General features: G+C 36.7%; 1 protein-coding gene across 3 annotated transcripts in view; it reads right to left on the minus strand.

Moving 5' to 3' along the window:
• BCAT1 (branched chain amino acid transaminase 1) overlaps positions 1-12742 on the minus strand; it is a 107318-nt gene that overhangs the window by 7215 nt on the left and 87361 nt on the right. For all 3 annotated transcript variants that reach the window (XM_055318915.1, XM_055318914.1, XM_055318916.1), the window contains exons 8-10: positions 11199-11284; positions 8411-8551; positions 6286-6360 (exon numbers count right to left, since the gene is read on the minus strand). In XM_055318915.1, coding sequence (XP_055174890.1) covers positions 6286-6360; positions 8411-8551; positions 11199-11284 — 302 coding nt within the window. The remainder of the gene's footprint in view (positions 1-6285; positions 6361-8410; positions 8552-11198; positions 11285-12742) is intronic.

Here is a 12742-nt window from a genome sequence, read left to right on the forward strand (position 1 = left end):
GTCCTGGCAACCATGCTTCAGGAGGCATTTCCAGGTGATTCTGACACTAAGTTTGAGAGTCACTGCTCTAAAAGCCCCCTTCTTGAGAGTGTGTTGGGTTTATGGAAAAAAATTAAACTGACAAGCCATGAGGCTCTGAACAGCAACTCTGTTCTCTAAATTAGCGTTGTGTTATGTTAGCATCACAATTTTTCTTATTCCTTCAAAAGTTATGGAACTACATCATAATCAGAATTTGATTATTTGCATCAGCAAGTAATTCGCTTTCACATATCTGAATTTTCGTATTTAAAACTGAATTAAATGAAATAAAGATATTCCAGATGTCAGAAGTAAAAAGCTAGTTTTGATTCATTTGTTCATTCATTCATTCATTCATTCATTCAGCACACATCTGTGTGAAGTGAGCTCTCACTCTTTAACAAAGTACTACCTGCTAATGCCATGGTGCCAAGAGCTTTACAGACTTATGACTAAATTTATCTTTGCAGTAACCTCAGATAGTAGGTGCCGTTATCAATCTCATTTTATGGATGAGAAAACTGTATTAGGGAGATTAAAACACTTACTCAGACAATTAGTAAATGGTAGAGCTCAGACTCTAGCCAAAGATCTCTCTCACCAAATTACATGTTCTTGACTACCATCTGGACTTCCCTCCACATGTTCACATAGTCATGTGTGTGGAGATAGGCTTGGATCACATCTTCCCTACCACCCAGAGTAGCATGCCATTAAGTCTGTCACCGTGTGCTTGCCTAAATCACTCAGATGATGTTCCCTTTTCACATGGACTGGCTTTTTAGTCCTAATATAACTTCAAGTTGAAATTCACACAAAACATTAGAATTTCTGAATTGGAAAGAACTTTAATGATCATCTAAAATGTAGAAGATCTGGGGCATCTGGCTCAGTCAGTAGAGCATATGACTCTTGATCTCAGGGTTGTAAGTTTAAGCCCCATGCTGGTTGTAGAGATAACTTAAAGCATTCAAAATAAATAAATGAAATGCAGGGGATGAGGCTCTGCATTTTTACTTCAGAACAATTCCACTTTGATTGGTTTTGTGTATTGGGACTCCAAGGAAAGATTCATTTTGTAGAAAATTCTGCTGCTTAAAAATCAAGTGTGAGGGTGCCCAGGTGGCTCAGAATCCAGTTGACTGAGCATCCAACTCTTGATTTTGGCTTAGGTCATGAGTTCAGGGTCGTAGAATCATACCCTGTGTCAGGCTCCATGCTCAGTGGGGGAGTCTGCTTGTCCCTCTCCCTCTGCTCCTCCCCTGCTCATGCTCCCCTCTCTTGCTCTCTCTCAAATAAAAAAAAAATAAAACCTTTTTTAAAAATCAAGCATGAAAAGCAATGATGTTTTTAAGCCAACCTTCTCATTTTACATATGAGGACATTAAGGCTCTAGATAACTCTTAATCACAAGCCCAGGGCTCCTGCCTATTTGATGTTATTTCTCCTATGTTACACCATCCATGTTCTGCATTCCTCTGAAAAGACCTTTAAAGACCTCGGAAAACAGAATCAAATTGGTAAAAAATACTGGAAGCCAAGAACAGGTCTATTTAACAACCTTCTGGTTTACAGAAAAAGAATGAAGGAAGCACAGTGACTGTAAGTGACTTGCTGAATCCATATCAGAAAGAGTTGCCTGAAGAGGGTGGCTTCCCACTATTAACTGTTGATTCGTGATCCCCAAATGCTACTTGATTTACGTATGATGCCAACATGACTTAAGCTAAGGTCAAAATATGTGTTTTATTTCTCTTACTTGGATTCCCGTTAATACATTAGACACTTATGCAATTAATAACAACTGTGTGTCATCATATTGATATTTTAGCAGATCTACATTATTGTGATTAATGACCACCATAATTTCATCTTGAATCTCATCAGTTAAAGTAAATTTGCTTTCAATTAGCTGTTTTAGTTTTATAAATGGTCAAATATCAATTTTGGTTATAATGACAAGTCACAGGCCATATCAATCTAAGAACCCACATATTATATATTAAGATTTATTCCTCTCATTCTGTAATTTATGCTTTTATGTAAAATATAGCTTTCTGAGATACATCTAAGAGATGTGAATAATATGGGTAATTCATAATATCTAGACCTAGACAGTTAGCAATCAAACTTTTCATTTGGATGATAGATAATTCGATTTAATTTTTCAAGGCAGAATAATTCAAAAGTGGAGATGACAGATTTCAGCAGAGAGAGAAATTATCTTCTTTCCTCGGGAGTAGGTGTCCAGAGAAGGGGGGGGAAAGAATGTCTGCATGGGCGAGACTATCATTATCCCATTGACTTGACTTTGTTCATTGGAATCAAAGATGAAGTTGAAGCAACACAGCAAATCAGATTGAACCTATGGGGTGGTACTCTGGGCCATGTGGAAGACTAACAGTGTGATGTGCAGAAATTTCATTTTTCATGAATTCCAGGAAGAACACTACACTAAAACATGACTAATGACAAGTTTCGTTACTTCACATTCATCATACAAATGGCAAAACTCTTACATGGCCTTTGCTAAAATATGCCTTTTACATCCAGCAGAAAGTTCTTAGCAACATAAAAGGACAATCGATGTGTCATGCACTTACTCTCTGTGATGCCAACAAAAACATAATCAGGGCTGCCCACCAGGTAACAATTTGCTATTCTTGTTCTAAATCCTATTCAATGGCCTGCAAAGCTCTATAATCCTGTAACATGGAGAAGGAGGGGCTGGGAAGCTGGTCAAGAGACTGAGTCATCAAGGCAATCTGGAAGTGTTCATTTAGTGTGCGCACAAAGAGAAGGATAATTCAGGGCATCAGCGGGGAAAAGTGGTGGGGCTCTTTAACTTATGTAACTAAAAACCATCAAGCTGTTCCACTGAAAACAAGAAAAATGCAATAACCACTAATGGTCATTTATTCTCGCAAAGCTGTAGCCACTAGTGGGGAGAACAGATTTTTAAAAGAAATTCCATCTGGTGGCCTGCAGTCAATATAGATCTCACTCCTATCTCACTGGGCTTTCCTTTTCCTAAACTACTTAAGACTTCCACCTCTCAAGTTTTACAATCATTACTTTCCACTTTCTACAACCTCAATAGCAGCACTGCTAGTTCTCCACAAACATACTGTCCTGATATTTAAGACCTGGATTCTAGCTTTTATCTGATCCTGACTGTAGTCTTGGCATGTGTATTTCCCTTTAGAATAAAACCAGGTCCTCTGAAAGTTTTCCTGAAAAGTAATTTTATGTTACTCAAGATCTCCCCCTCCCACCTCTCCTACGTGTTAATATAACATGTGCAACACGTTTCTATTTTTCAGTATTTGGCGGGTATATCATTCACTATTCAATCTTTTAATTCATTTATGCAAGAAGCATGACTGAGTATGTACGCAGTCCCAGGCCCTCCTTGCACTGAATATTGGGGTTACCAGAAAGGAATAAAACAATCTTACATTCAAATAACCCTGGAACAAAGACAAATGTGTGACTTGTTAAACATAAAGGCCACATGTGATCATTCCAGGTGCTGTGCAACCTGGAGGAAGAACTAGCATTTGAATGGATGAATATGTGTTTGTACTGGGGGGAAAGGGACATTGTTTAAAAGAGATTTTTAAGGTTCTACAAGGAGATGTGCCTTGGAGGACAACCAGTAACTTCTCAAGTGGGCAAACTGTGGAAGGTACAGAAAGGCAGGAAGAAGCAGCAGAGAGCAGAGCTTAATGGAGAAAGAAGAAGACCCTAAATGGCAGGCACATAGGTGAATACGATGGTGAGTAATCAGATTAGCAAAGAGGAATGGGAGAGAAAAGAAACATTGGCAATATGGCTAATGTTCTCCAAGTTTAAGTTTGGTTAAGTAACACAAAAGTGTTTTTATTTGTTGCTTAAAAAAAAAAAAAAAAGAAAGAAAGAAAAAGAAACTTCATTTGAAATGCCCCCTTCCTAAGAGGTATTTGTAGGGCAATCTAAAACCCATGGAATTATATGGAAAATTAGCCAAATGGAGTGAATACTTAACCTCAGAGGTTCTTACTCATATAAGGAAATATACAAGCTAAATGAAAAGCAAATCTGTGGTTAAGAAGGAATTTCCCCCCTAGGTCACTGTGGCAAGAATCTTGAGGGTTTTTTGGTTGTTGTCACTTTCTTCTTCAATTTACCAGAGAACTTTGTAGGAAATATCCATGTTTCCATATAACGTCAAAGAGGTCAAATGTAAAACATGATGTAATTCTATGCTTTTTTTCCTCAATCATCACTTATTTTTCATGGAAAGAAACACACTCGTAGCTTCATCGACAGCACCAATTTGCCATCTTGTAAGGGACTAATTTTGAAACTTTAGGATCCATGTGTAAAATAATTGAAAACGAAGGATGTGGTCTTAGATTCTGAACAGATGGTCCTGTGCTACTTAACAATTTGGAGGCCAGTTGATCCTTTTGGCTTGTGGTTTAATTCAGAATCATTGTATTACTTCATGTACCTTGTGACTCTATCCCTTTGTTACTTTCTTCCTGGGGAGCTCTGAACATATCATTAATTTTCAGTGTTACTACCATTATTACTCTACTACTTAGGGTAAAAAGAGTAATTATTAGTTTCTTGTTAGCCATAGGCAGGCCCTATAGGGAATATACACAAATAAGAAGAAAATATTTCTTCTCATTCTTTGCTTCATATATATCTTTTATTTTTAAACATATTCATGTGGTCTCACATTGAAGTTGAATATTTGTCTTTCTATGGCTTTGACTTCTCTAATTTTTTTTTTCCTTTTGTCACAATTACATCACCAGCACCTGGAACAGCCTCCTGCATACTATTTGTGCTTAATACATATATTTATTGAATGAATTAATCAAAAACGTTCACTTCAGTCCTAATCTTACTTTCAAAATGCTCTGACAATCTCTGTAATGGCTTGTCATTTTGCCCCAAAAATATATCTTTTACTTATATTTCAGGGTTTTGTAAATATTTCGTCACCATCTCAATGGGGATGACACACATTTATTTCTGCTTTTGCCTGCCTTAGCAAAAAGCTTCATGATTATGTCTATCAAATACCTCTTCTTAGATCTTTCTTCCAATTCAAATTTAATACAGCTTGATGTCCCCTGAAGCCTAGTTGACTTCTTTCTCTTTTCTTTAATCCTTTACAACCAAATCAAATTAAGTGTAAATTTTCCTATTTCATATAATCTCTGAGAGGTAACTCTGAAATCTCTTGTTTCCTGTATTAACTTCAATAGAATGAAAATAGTCTCTCTGTACAACTTGTTCAGGAAAATTTTCCAAAGTGATTTTTTTTCTTATCACCATAACGCCAACTACCTCCCCTCTTAAAAATCTTTCAACCTCTGTTTTGGAGAAAGGCTTTCATTATCTAGCCAGTTATATATTTTTATTCTATGTATGTTTTTTTATTTGAGCAAAACACTTATAATTTATTACTTTCATCAGATTTACTCAGTTATAAAAAATTAAAACATCCAAATATTTTTCATTTAATCAAATTAAATTTTTATTTAATTTCTTCCAAATTGTTTCAGTGTACAGAAGTAAAAAATAGTAAATTATGTCTTCTAATATTAAGAAACTCCTTTATTTTGTTAATGGAAGATTCCTTCACAGAAAGCCTTTACTGAAGATTGATTGATTCAAAAACCACAATCATTCTTACCTTTTAATATCATTAATTTTGCATAAATGTTGCTGAGCAAATCTTCCAGAAATTCCATTTTTACCACCATCCTTGGACTTCAGTCACTCTGGAGGGGCCTGCTGCTTTGCTGACCAACTTTTTTTGCTTAATGACCTGGCACTGTCAGCTATCACCCAAACTATCAAACTTTATTTCACATTTCAGTATGAAACTCAGCTTCCCTTTGGTATGTTCAATGACTAGCAATGATATGAAAAAGCAAATGATTTACTAGGTTAAAAAAAAAAAAAGCAGGTAACAAAATCATGTATGACCCTATTTCATTAGAAAAACAATCCAGAAGTATCTATACACAAAATAATGAAAGTTGAGACATCAAAAATTAGCAATGATTATGTTTCAGTGTTGGAACCACAGGTAAGTTTTCTTCTGTGCTTTATTCTACAAATTAATTTGTTAAACTTGTTAAATTTTAATTTGTTAAAATGGCAGAGTTTACTACTTACTTTCTTCTCTCCACTGAAATATGATTTGGCTTTGAGCTCTGAGTGAAATAAGATAACATTTTCAAAGAAAGAAGCCCTTACCTGAATATCAGTCAATTTGTCCAAGATCCGACCTGCAAGCTTAGGACCATTCTCCATAGTTGGAATGTGTATAGTCTACAAAAGAAAACCACATGCAGCATAATTTGAGGATATCCATGTATACAGTAACAGTAAGACACTCAGCAATTCTACTCTGTCAAGGCAATTCCACTGAGATAAGGAGTGGCACTATGATAACCTGATCATGTATGCTGGCTCCTTATGCCAAAGACTCTTTTCTATTCTGAATTCAAATAAAAATGAACGAGCCAACGATAGGTTGTTTCTTGCCTGCCAACTTATTTTAGGGCCCAACTGGCATATATGCCAGTCTTCAGGCTGAGTTGAGGAACCAAAGAGAAGTTAGGGGTGCCTAAAATAGTGGCAAAAATGTAAAGAATCCTAACTCTTCCAGATTCTGAGAATCTATAGGGGGAATGATTGGCCTCCTTACCTAACCCTTCTGGCAGGAAATGGGAACTCAGAAACATTTTGCCACAAATTAAAGCAAGTCATTACAGGAACATAAATTAAAGCAAGTCTATGCCTTCACAAAAGGGGCTACTAAACCCATGCCTGTTCAAAGTCAAACCTCTAGGGGCCACGGCCTCCACAAGGCTGGATAGCATGGTTACATCGGGGGCTACGAGATTTCATGCCCATTATTTACATTTGAGTCATGCCCATTCCTGCCTCACTGGCTTGCAGGCTTTTGACAGTCTGATTTCAGTAAATACAGCCCATGCTATCACTTTTCTTCTTATACTCTTCAGGATAACAGGATAAGGGGCACCTGGGTGGCTTAGTGGTTGAGCATATGCCTTTGGCTCAGGTCGTGATCCTGAGGTCCTGGGATCGAGTCCTGTATCAGGCTCACCTTGGGGAGCCTGCTTCTCCCTCTGCCTGTATCTCTGCCTCTCTCTGTCTCTCATGAATAAATGAAATCTTAAATAAAAGGATAACAGGATAACTAGATGTACCTTTTAGCTCTGAATGCCCTATGAAACAAAACTATTAGAAAAATGCATTGAACTTTATCAACTTCCTGTGTCTAGAGGTGAAATAACTGGACTTAAGAAAGAAATCTGACTTAATGACAACTTAGTTTATTAAAAAAGGGGACCAATAATGCATTTACCAAGATACTACCCTAATAAAATGTGAAACAGTAGCTTTATAATCAGGACACATATTGATACATAATGGAATAATCCTTCTCCCTTAAAACAATCCATCTTTAGATGGAATCATGTCAAAAGCCATTGCTTACAAGTTTGAAAATCTCAAGCAATGAAGCAGTCACCATTAAAATCATAAAAGGAAAATCACTGAAGATAAATAATTATGTTAAATTTTAAAACCAAATTTGTATTTGACATGATTAATTTAAGCCAATTCACATTGTAAGAATAATACCCATGTGCCTCTAGGCTATAAAGTTAGACGATGATGTTAAATATCAGAGCTCTGTCATAAAGGGGGAACAAAGTAAAAACTCCCAACCCACCCCCCCTCCAGAATGGAAATACAGCACATATATAATCAGACTAATTTACTGGAGGAGATAATATCTTCCACCAAATGACTAAATCCCTTTTGGAGGATTTTAGTAAGTGTTAACTTTGCCAAATGAAAACTTTTCATAAAATGGTCTAAATAGTAATAACGGCAGCAACAATAATAACAATAAATGTAGGAGTTGATTATTCAAATGAATTTCCCATTGCTGTTTACCAATGCTGCTCCAGTAGTTTGGGAGTACTTTTGGAAACCGGAAATGGAAATCTAACCACCTGTAGGACCTTCTTAGTAAGCTAGTAGAAAGAAATGAGAGTGGAAGCGTAGTAGCACATTTCCAATCCCTAAACTGAGATAAGGCAGAGGTGATACTTGTCCAAGGACAAAGCTGACTCCCCGCCCAAGACTGAAGCTTACAAAAAATCACTGAAAAGATGAGGGTAAGTAATTTGGTAATACAGGTTCGTTGTGACAAACTGCCAAGTTATTAAAAAAAAAAAATCCCTTTCATCTTGGGTCCAACTAGCATTTCATTTACACATTTAAAGAATTAAATTATAGGCAAATGCTTGGAAATGACAGACGGTGAAGAAACAAAGAGTCTTACCTCACCCTTGTACAGTATATCAGAAACTGGGCAAACAACACAGGCTGTACCGGAGCCAAACATCTCCCTCACCCGGTTCCCCTCCAGGGCTGTTGTCAAGTCATCCATAGTGAGATACCTCTCGGACACCTTAAATTCACCCTGTTGGCAATATAAAAAATAAAAATATGAATATTTTCAAGGAAAGGGCATAAAAAAAAACCCTGAGGTACTTAGCTTCCTACTTTACATTCTGACTGAACTCAAATAATGTGAGAACCATCCTCTAAGGGAAAGCTAAAGAGACCACCACCACCATATGGGTAAACACACTGCGGTGTTAAGCTACCTACTCAAGGTCATGGCATCTCTAAGTGAGATGATTAGAGAATATAAGACTATCACTATAAAATACATGCTACCTTTTCATACACTGCCAGCTTTTTTGGCCTTTTATCTGTTGCCATGCCTGAAGTCTCATAAGATAAGGCACCTCAAGTGCTACTTAATGCGTGCCCTATATTAACAGTGTCTCGAACTGTATAATAAAATAAATAATAATAATTATAAATTAGCTATCATTTATTCAGCTCCATGGCATGCCAAGTTCTCTCACTTTTAAGGTGGGTATTATCATGCTCATTTTACAGATGGAGGAAATTAAGGTTCAAAGGGAGGCTAAGTAACGTCCCTAAATCCACACAGCTACTTAAATGGCAGACACTGAACTCAAACTCAGGTCTCATCTGACTGGCTCCAAATTTCCTTGTCTCTCAACTGGTCTTTCATGGAGTGAAACCATCGACTGAATTTCACTGTCTGAAATATTTCATTATTTTAAAACATAGAAAGTATATTTGGACTTTGAGGAATTACACTGTGTATTTCTTTTCTTACTAAATTCACTGATTCGGCTGACTTGATAGCAGAAATCCTCTTCCTTCTCTTTAGTATCTCATTTGGTCAAATTTCATCAAAGAATTATTAGTATAACCTCATTGACTTCTGAACCATTTGAGCATGCTCAAAGAGAGGAAATGAAAAAAAAGAATATGTTTTTAAGCTATCTGCTTAAACGATCTGTTTAATACTCATTCTTCAATCTGTTTTATTCTCATTCTTTTATGTTAGTGGTTAAAGTTCAAAGTTTGTCTCATCTTATTAAAAAAAAATCTATCCATTCTTTGTTGTTTTTTTAAATAAGAGTATTGTTTTTAACTTACAGATCCACAATAGATAAAAATGAAAATCACAGTCCTTGGCAAGATTTAAAACATTAGAAAAAGAAGGCATCATGCTGTATGATTTGGAAGTGTAGGAAAATATGCCTGCAATAGAAATATGGCTTTTTGCAAGTTTCAATTTATCTCAGTCTGCAATTGCAATTATGTTGTTCAAAGGTAAATAAATAAATAAATAAATTCCAGAAAATCAGCCAAGTTAACTGAAAACAAGATGAGCTCTGTGTTCTGGTAAAGAAAAAAAAAATCTCTTGTAAATAAACAGAATTGTTTTTACTCTGCTCACCCTTACTTATCTTTGGACAATTTCCCCTGTCTGGCAAGTAATGGTAACCCCCCACATGCCTCTTGGCATTTATGTCTCACTGTTTTAAAATAGCTTTTAAAATAAATTACAGCTAAGGAGTCAAGGAAAAACTTCCTCCATAATAACCTATTTTTCAAGCTAGCAAATCATTAGTGTGGGAAACCATTTCCACTTGCAACTTGTCATCAAACCTTCTGTACTTGGTTGATTTTTTTCTTTAATAAAACAAAAATTACTGAGCTTCGAAAATACATCTTTCCAACTGCAAACATATTTAGGACAGGGCAAGCTGTTTGAAATTATACCAACAGTTTGTAAATGTCATGCCCAATGTGCCAGCCAGCATGTGGCAGTTGGGTCTTGTCTACTTCAGGGTTTTGTAGAATTATTTATAGCACATTTCCTTTATTTCCAAAGCCTTTTCCAGAGAAACTATGCTAGTACTCTCCTAGATAATATGTGCATTTCTAAACATTTGTCCTATTAATACTGTTTGACCACACTGTGCTCAAAGTCTTTTCATGTCCCTTGGAGACCATTTTAACACATAGGTCAAAAGTTCCATCCAAGAATCTTTGCCAGATAACCAACTCATCCAACATTCATCTTGAGTATGTTATAAATGTCATTTCAATACCAAATGGTTTCACATGCTTGCCCGTGTCACATGGATCAGAAACTCTACTGAAAACAGCTACATTTGCTTGAGTGTTTTGACTTTGAAATAAGCATGTATGTGAATCGGGGAGGACAGGGGGCAGGAAGGAGGGGAAAAAAAAGGCAGCCAAACTAATAATGTTATGTTAGTAAACATTTATATGCCAGTAAAATTCTTTAATTTCTCTGACTAGCGTGGTTACACTGGAATAAATAGAGGAAGGGAAGAACTACAAATCACTGCCAACTGGAAACAACACTCGTAGACTGGAAAAGTTCAGGACTGGCTAAATGGAAGCACACGAAGTATAACCCAGGTGAGTTCATAGGAGACACCTGGGATAGAGCTTAAGATTAGTACTGAATACTTCTTCACTAGGGTAACCTGCCAAACTCTTTTCTTTCTGCCCTTCCTACAAACAATACTTACTTAACAGTCTTGCCAAGACAGTCCTCCTGGAAGAGTTATTTCCACTTGTGTGAAGATTTAAAGATTAGAAAACACTGGATGGAACCACAGAAGATTATTTCAACACTAGGCTGGGCTTATTTCGATTACTTTTTGTTTCATGCTTATAAAGTTATTCATGTCAGGGGCACCCACCCACTTGTGTGCCAGGTCCAGAATGCTCTGCCTCGTGACTCCTGGAAGAATGATGCCATCTAGCGGAGGAGTTGCCAGCTCTTCTTCTGTCAATTAGAAATTGGAGTATTTTCAATCTTTATCTACATTCACCATGCCTTACACATCAACAGCCATTTTTAAGAACTGTTTCTCTCAATTTTGCTAGTAAAAAACATTGAAGATGATGCTACCATTCTGCATTATCTGACTTCCCAAATCAATTCACACTTCAAGTAGATCTTTATTTTAAAAAAGATAGAGGGTAAAAAAAAAAAAAAAAGAAAAAAGAAAAGGGATCCCTGGGTGGCGCAGCGGTTTGGCGCCTGCCTTTGGCCCAGGGCGCGATCCTGGAGACCCGGGATCGAATCCCACATCGGGCTCCCAGTGCATGGAGCCTGCTTCTCCCTCTGCCTGTGTCTCTGCCTCTCTCTATCTCTCTGTGACTATCCTAAGTAAATAAAAAAAATAAAAAAATAAAAAATAAAAAAGATAGAAAGAAAGAAAGAAAAGAAAGAAAAAAGGCACTCATCTAATTATTTTTGATTTACCCTAACCTAGTAACAACTGAAATGATTTTCTACTAACAAACAGTAAGAGGAACATTCTGAAGTCAAAATTTACCTCAGTGGATTAACACTGGTTAGTAATTAGAATCATGTAGATAGATCTTACTCGGGAACACTGGTCAATACCAAACCATCTAAGAATACTGTGGAGGAACCCAGCCTCAAGAAGCACGTATGCCTGTTCAGGTTGGTCACTGCTTCCACATTGCCCTTTAAGGTCTATCTATCTATAATGATTTTCAAACCTGGAGGAGTATCCACATCAAATATGGAGATACCGACTTCACCCTCTGAGAGTCAAATGTTCATGGGTTCAGGATAGGCTCAAGCATATATATGTGGCTACCAAAAAAAAAAAAAAAGAAAGAAAAAAAGAAATCCAAAGATCAGAATAAAACTCCGTGGGTGATTTATAGAGAGCAAAGCTGAGACACTAGTCTACTATGAGAATGATTACGTGCTTTCCTAACCAACACGAGAGCTGGTATGATGATCTGTCTACAAAAGTCAACATGATCTGACAACCACACAAGCTCTTCTCACAATACTAGAAAAAGTTTCTAGTATTCAACAACCCCTTCTCTTCCCCACATCTGGCACCCAGGAGTCTAAATCTAGTGAGAAATTTAAAACTTAAATCATCACTTTATAAAGATGTTGAACCTTGTAACAGATGTGTTGCTTATCATGTGTTTGCAGAACAATAAACAATGGTTATGCTTGAAAGGATCACCAGCTAGCAAGAACTGTAGAAATCACATTGGTATCTTTAAGCTCCCCTAAGCGATTTTAAGCAGCTAAAAAGGACTTCAGAAATCACCTCATGCAATCCTTATATTTTATACAAAAAGAGAGGCTCCATAAACTTAAATGACTTGCAAGACTGGTGACACTGGAGGACAGTCAGGATCAGAACTTGTGTCCCAACACTAGGGCCACTGTCCTTTCTTCTAGATA

This window comes from Nyctereutes procyonoides, unplaced genomic scaffold, assembly GCF_905146905.1.
Source record: "Nyctereutes procyonoides isolate TBG_1078 unplaced genomic scaffold, NYPRO_anot_genome, whole genome shotgun sequence".
NCBI lineage: Eukaryota > Metazoa > Chordata > Mammalia > Carnivora > Canidae > Nyctereutes > Nyctereutes procyonoides.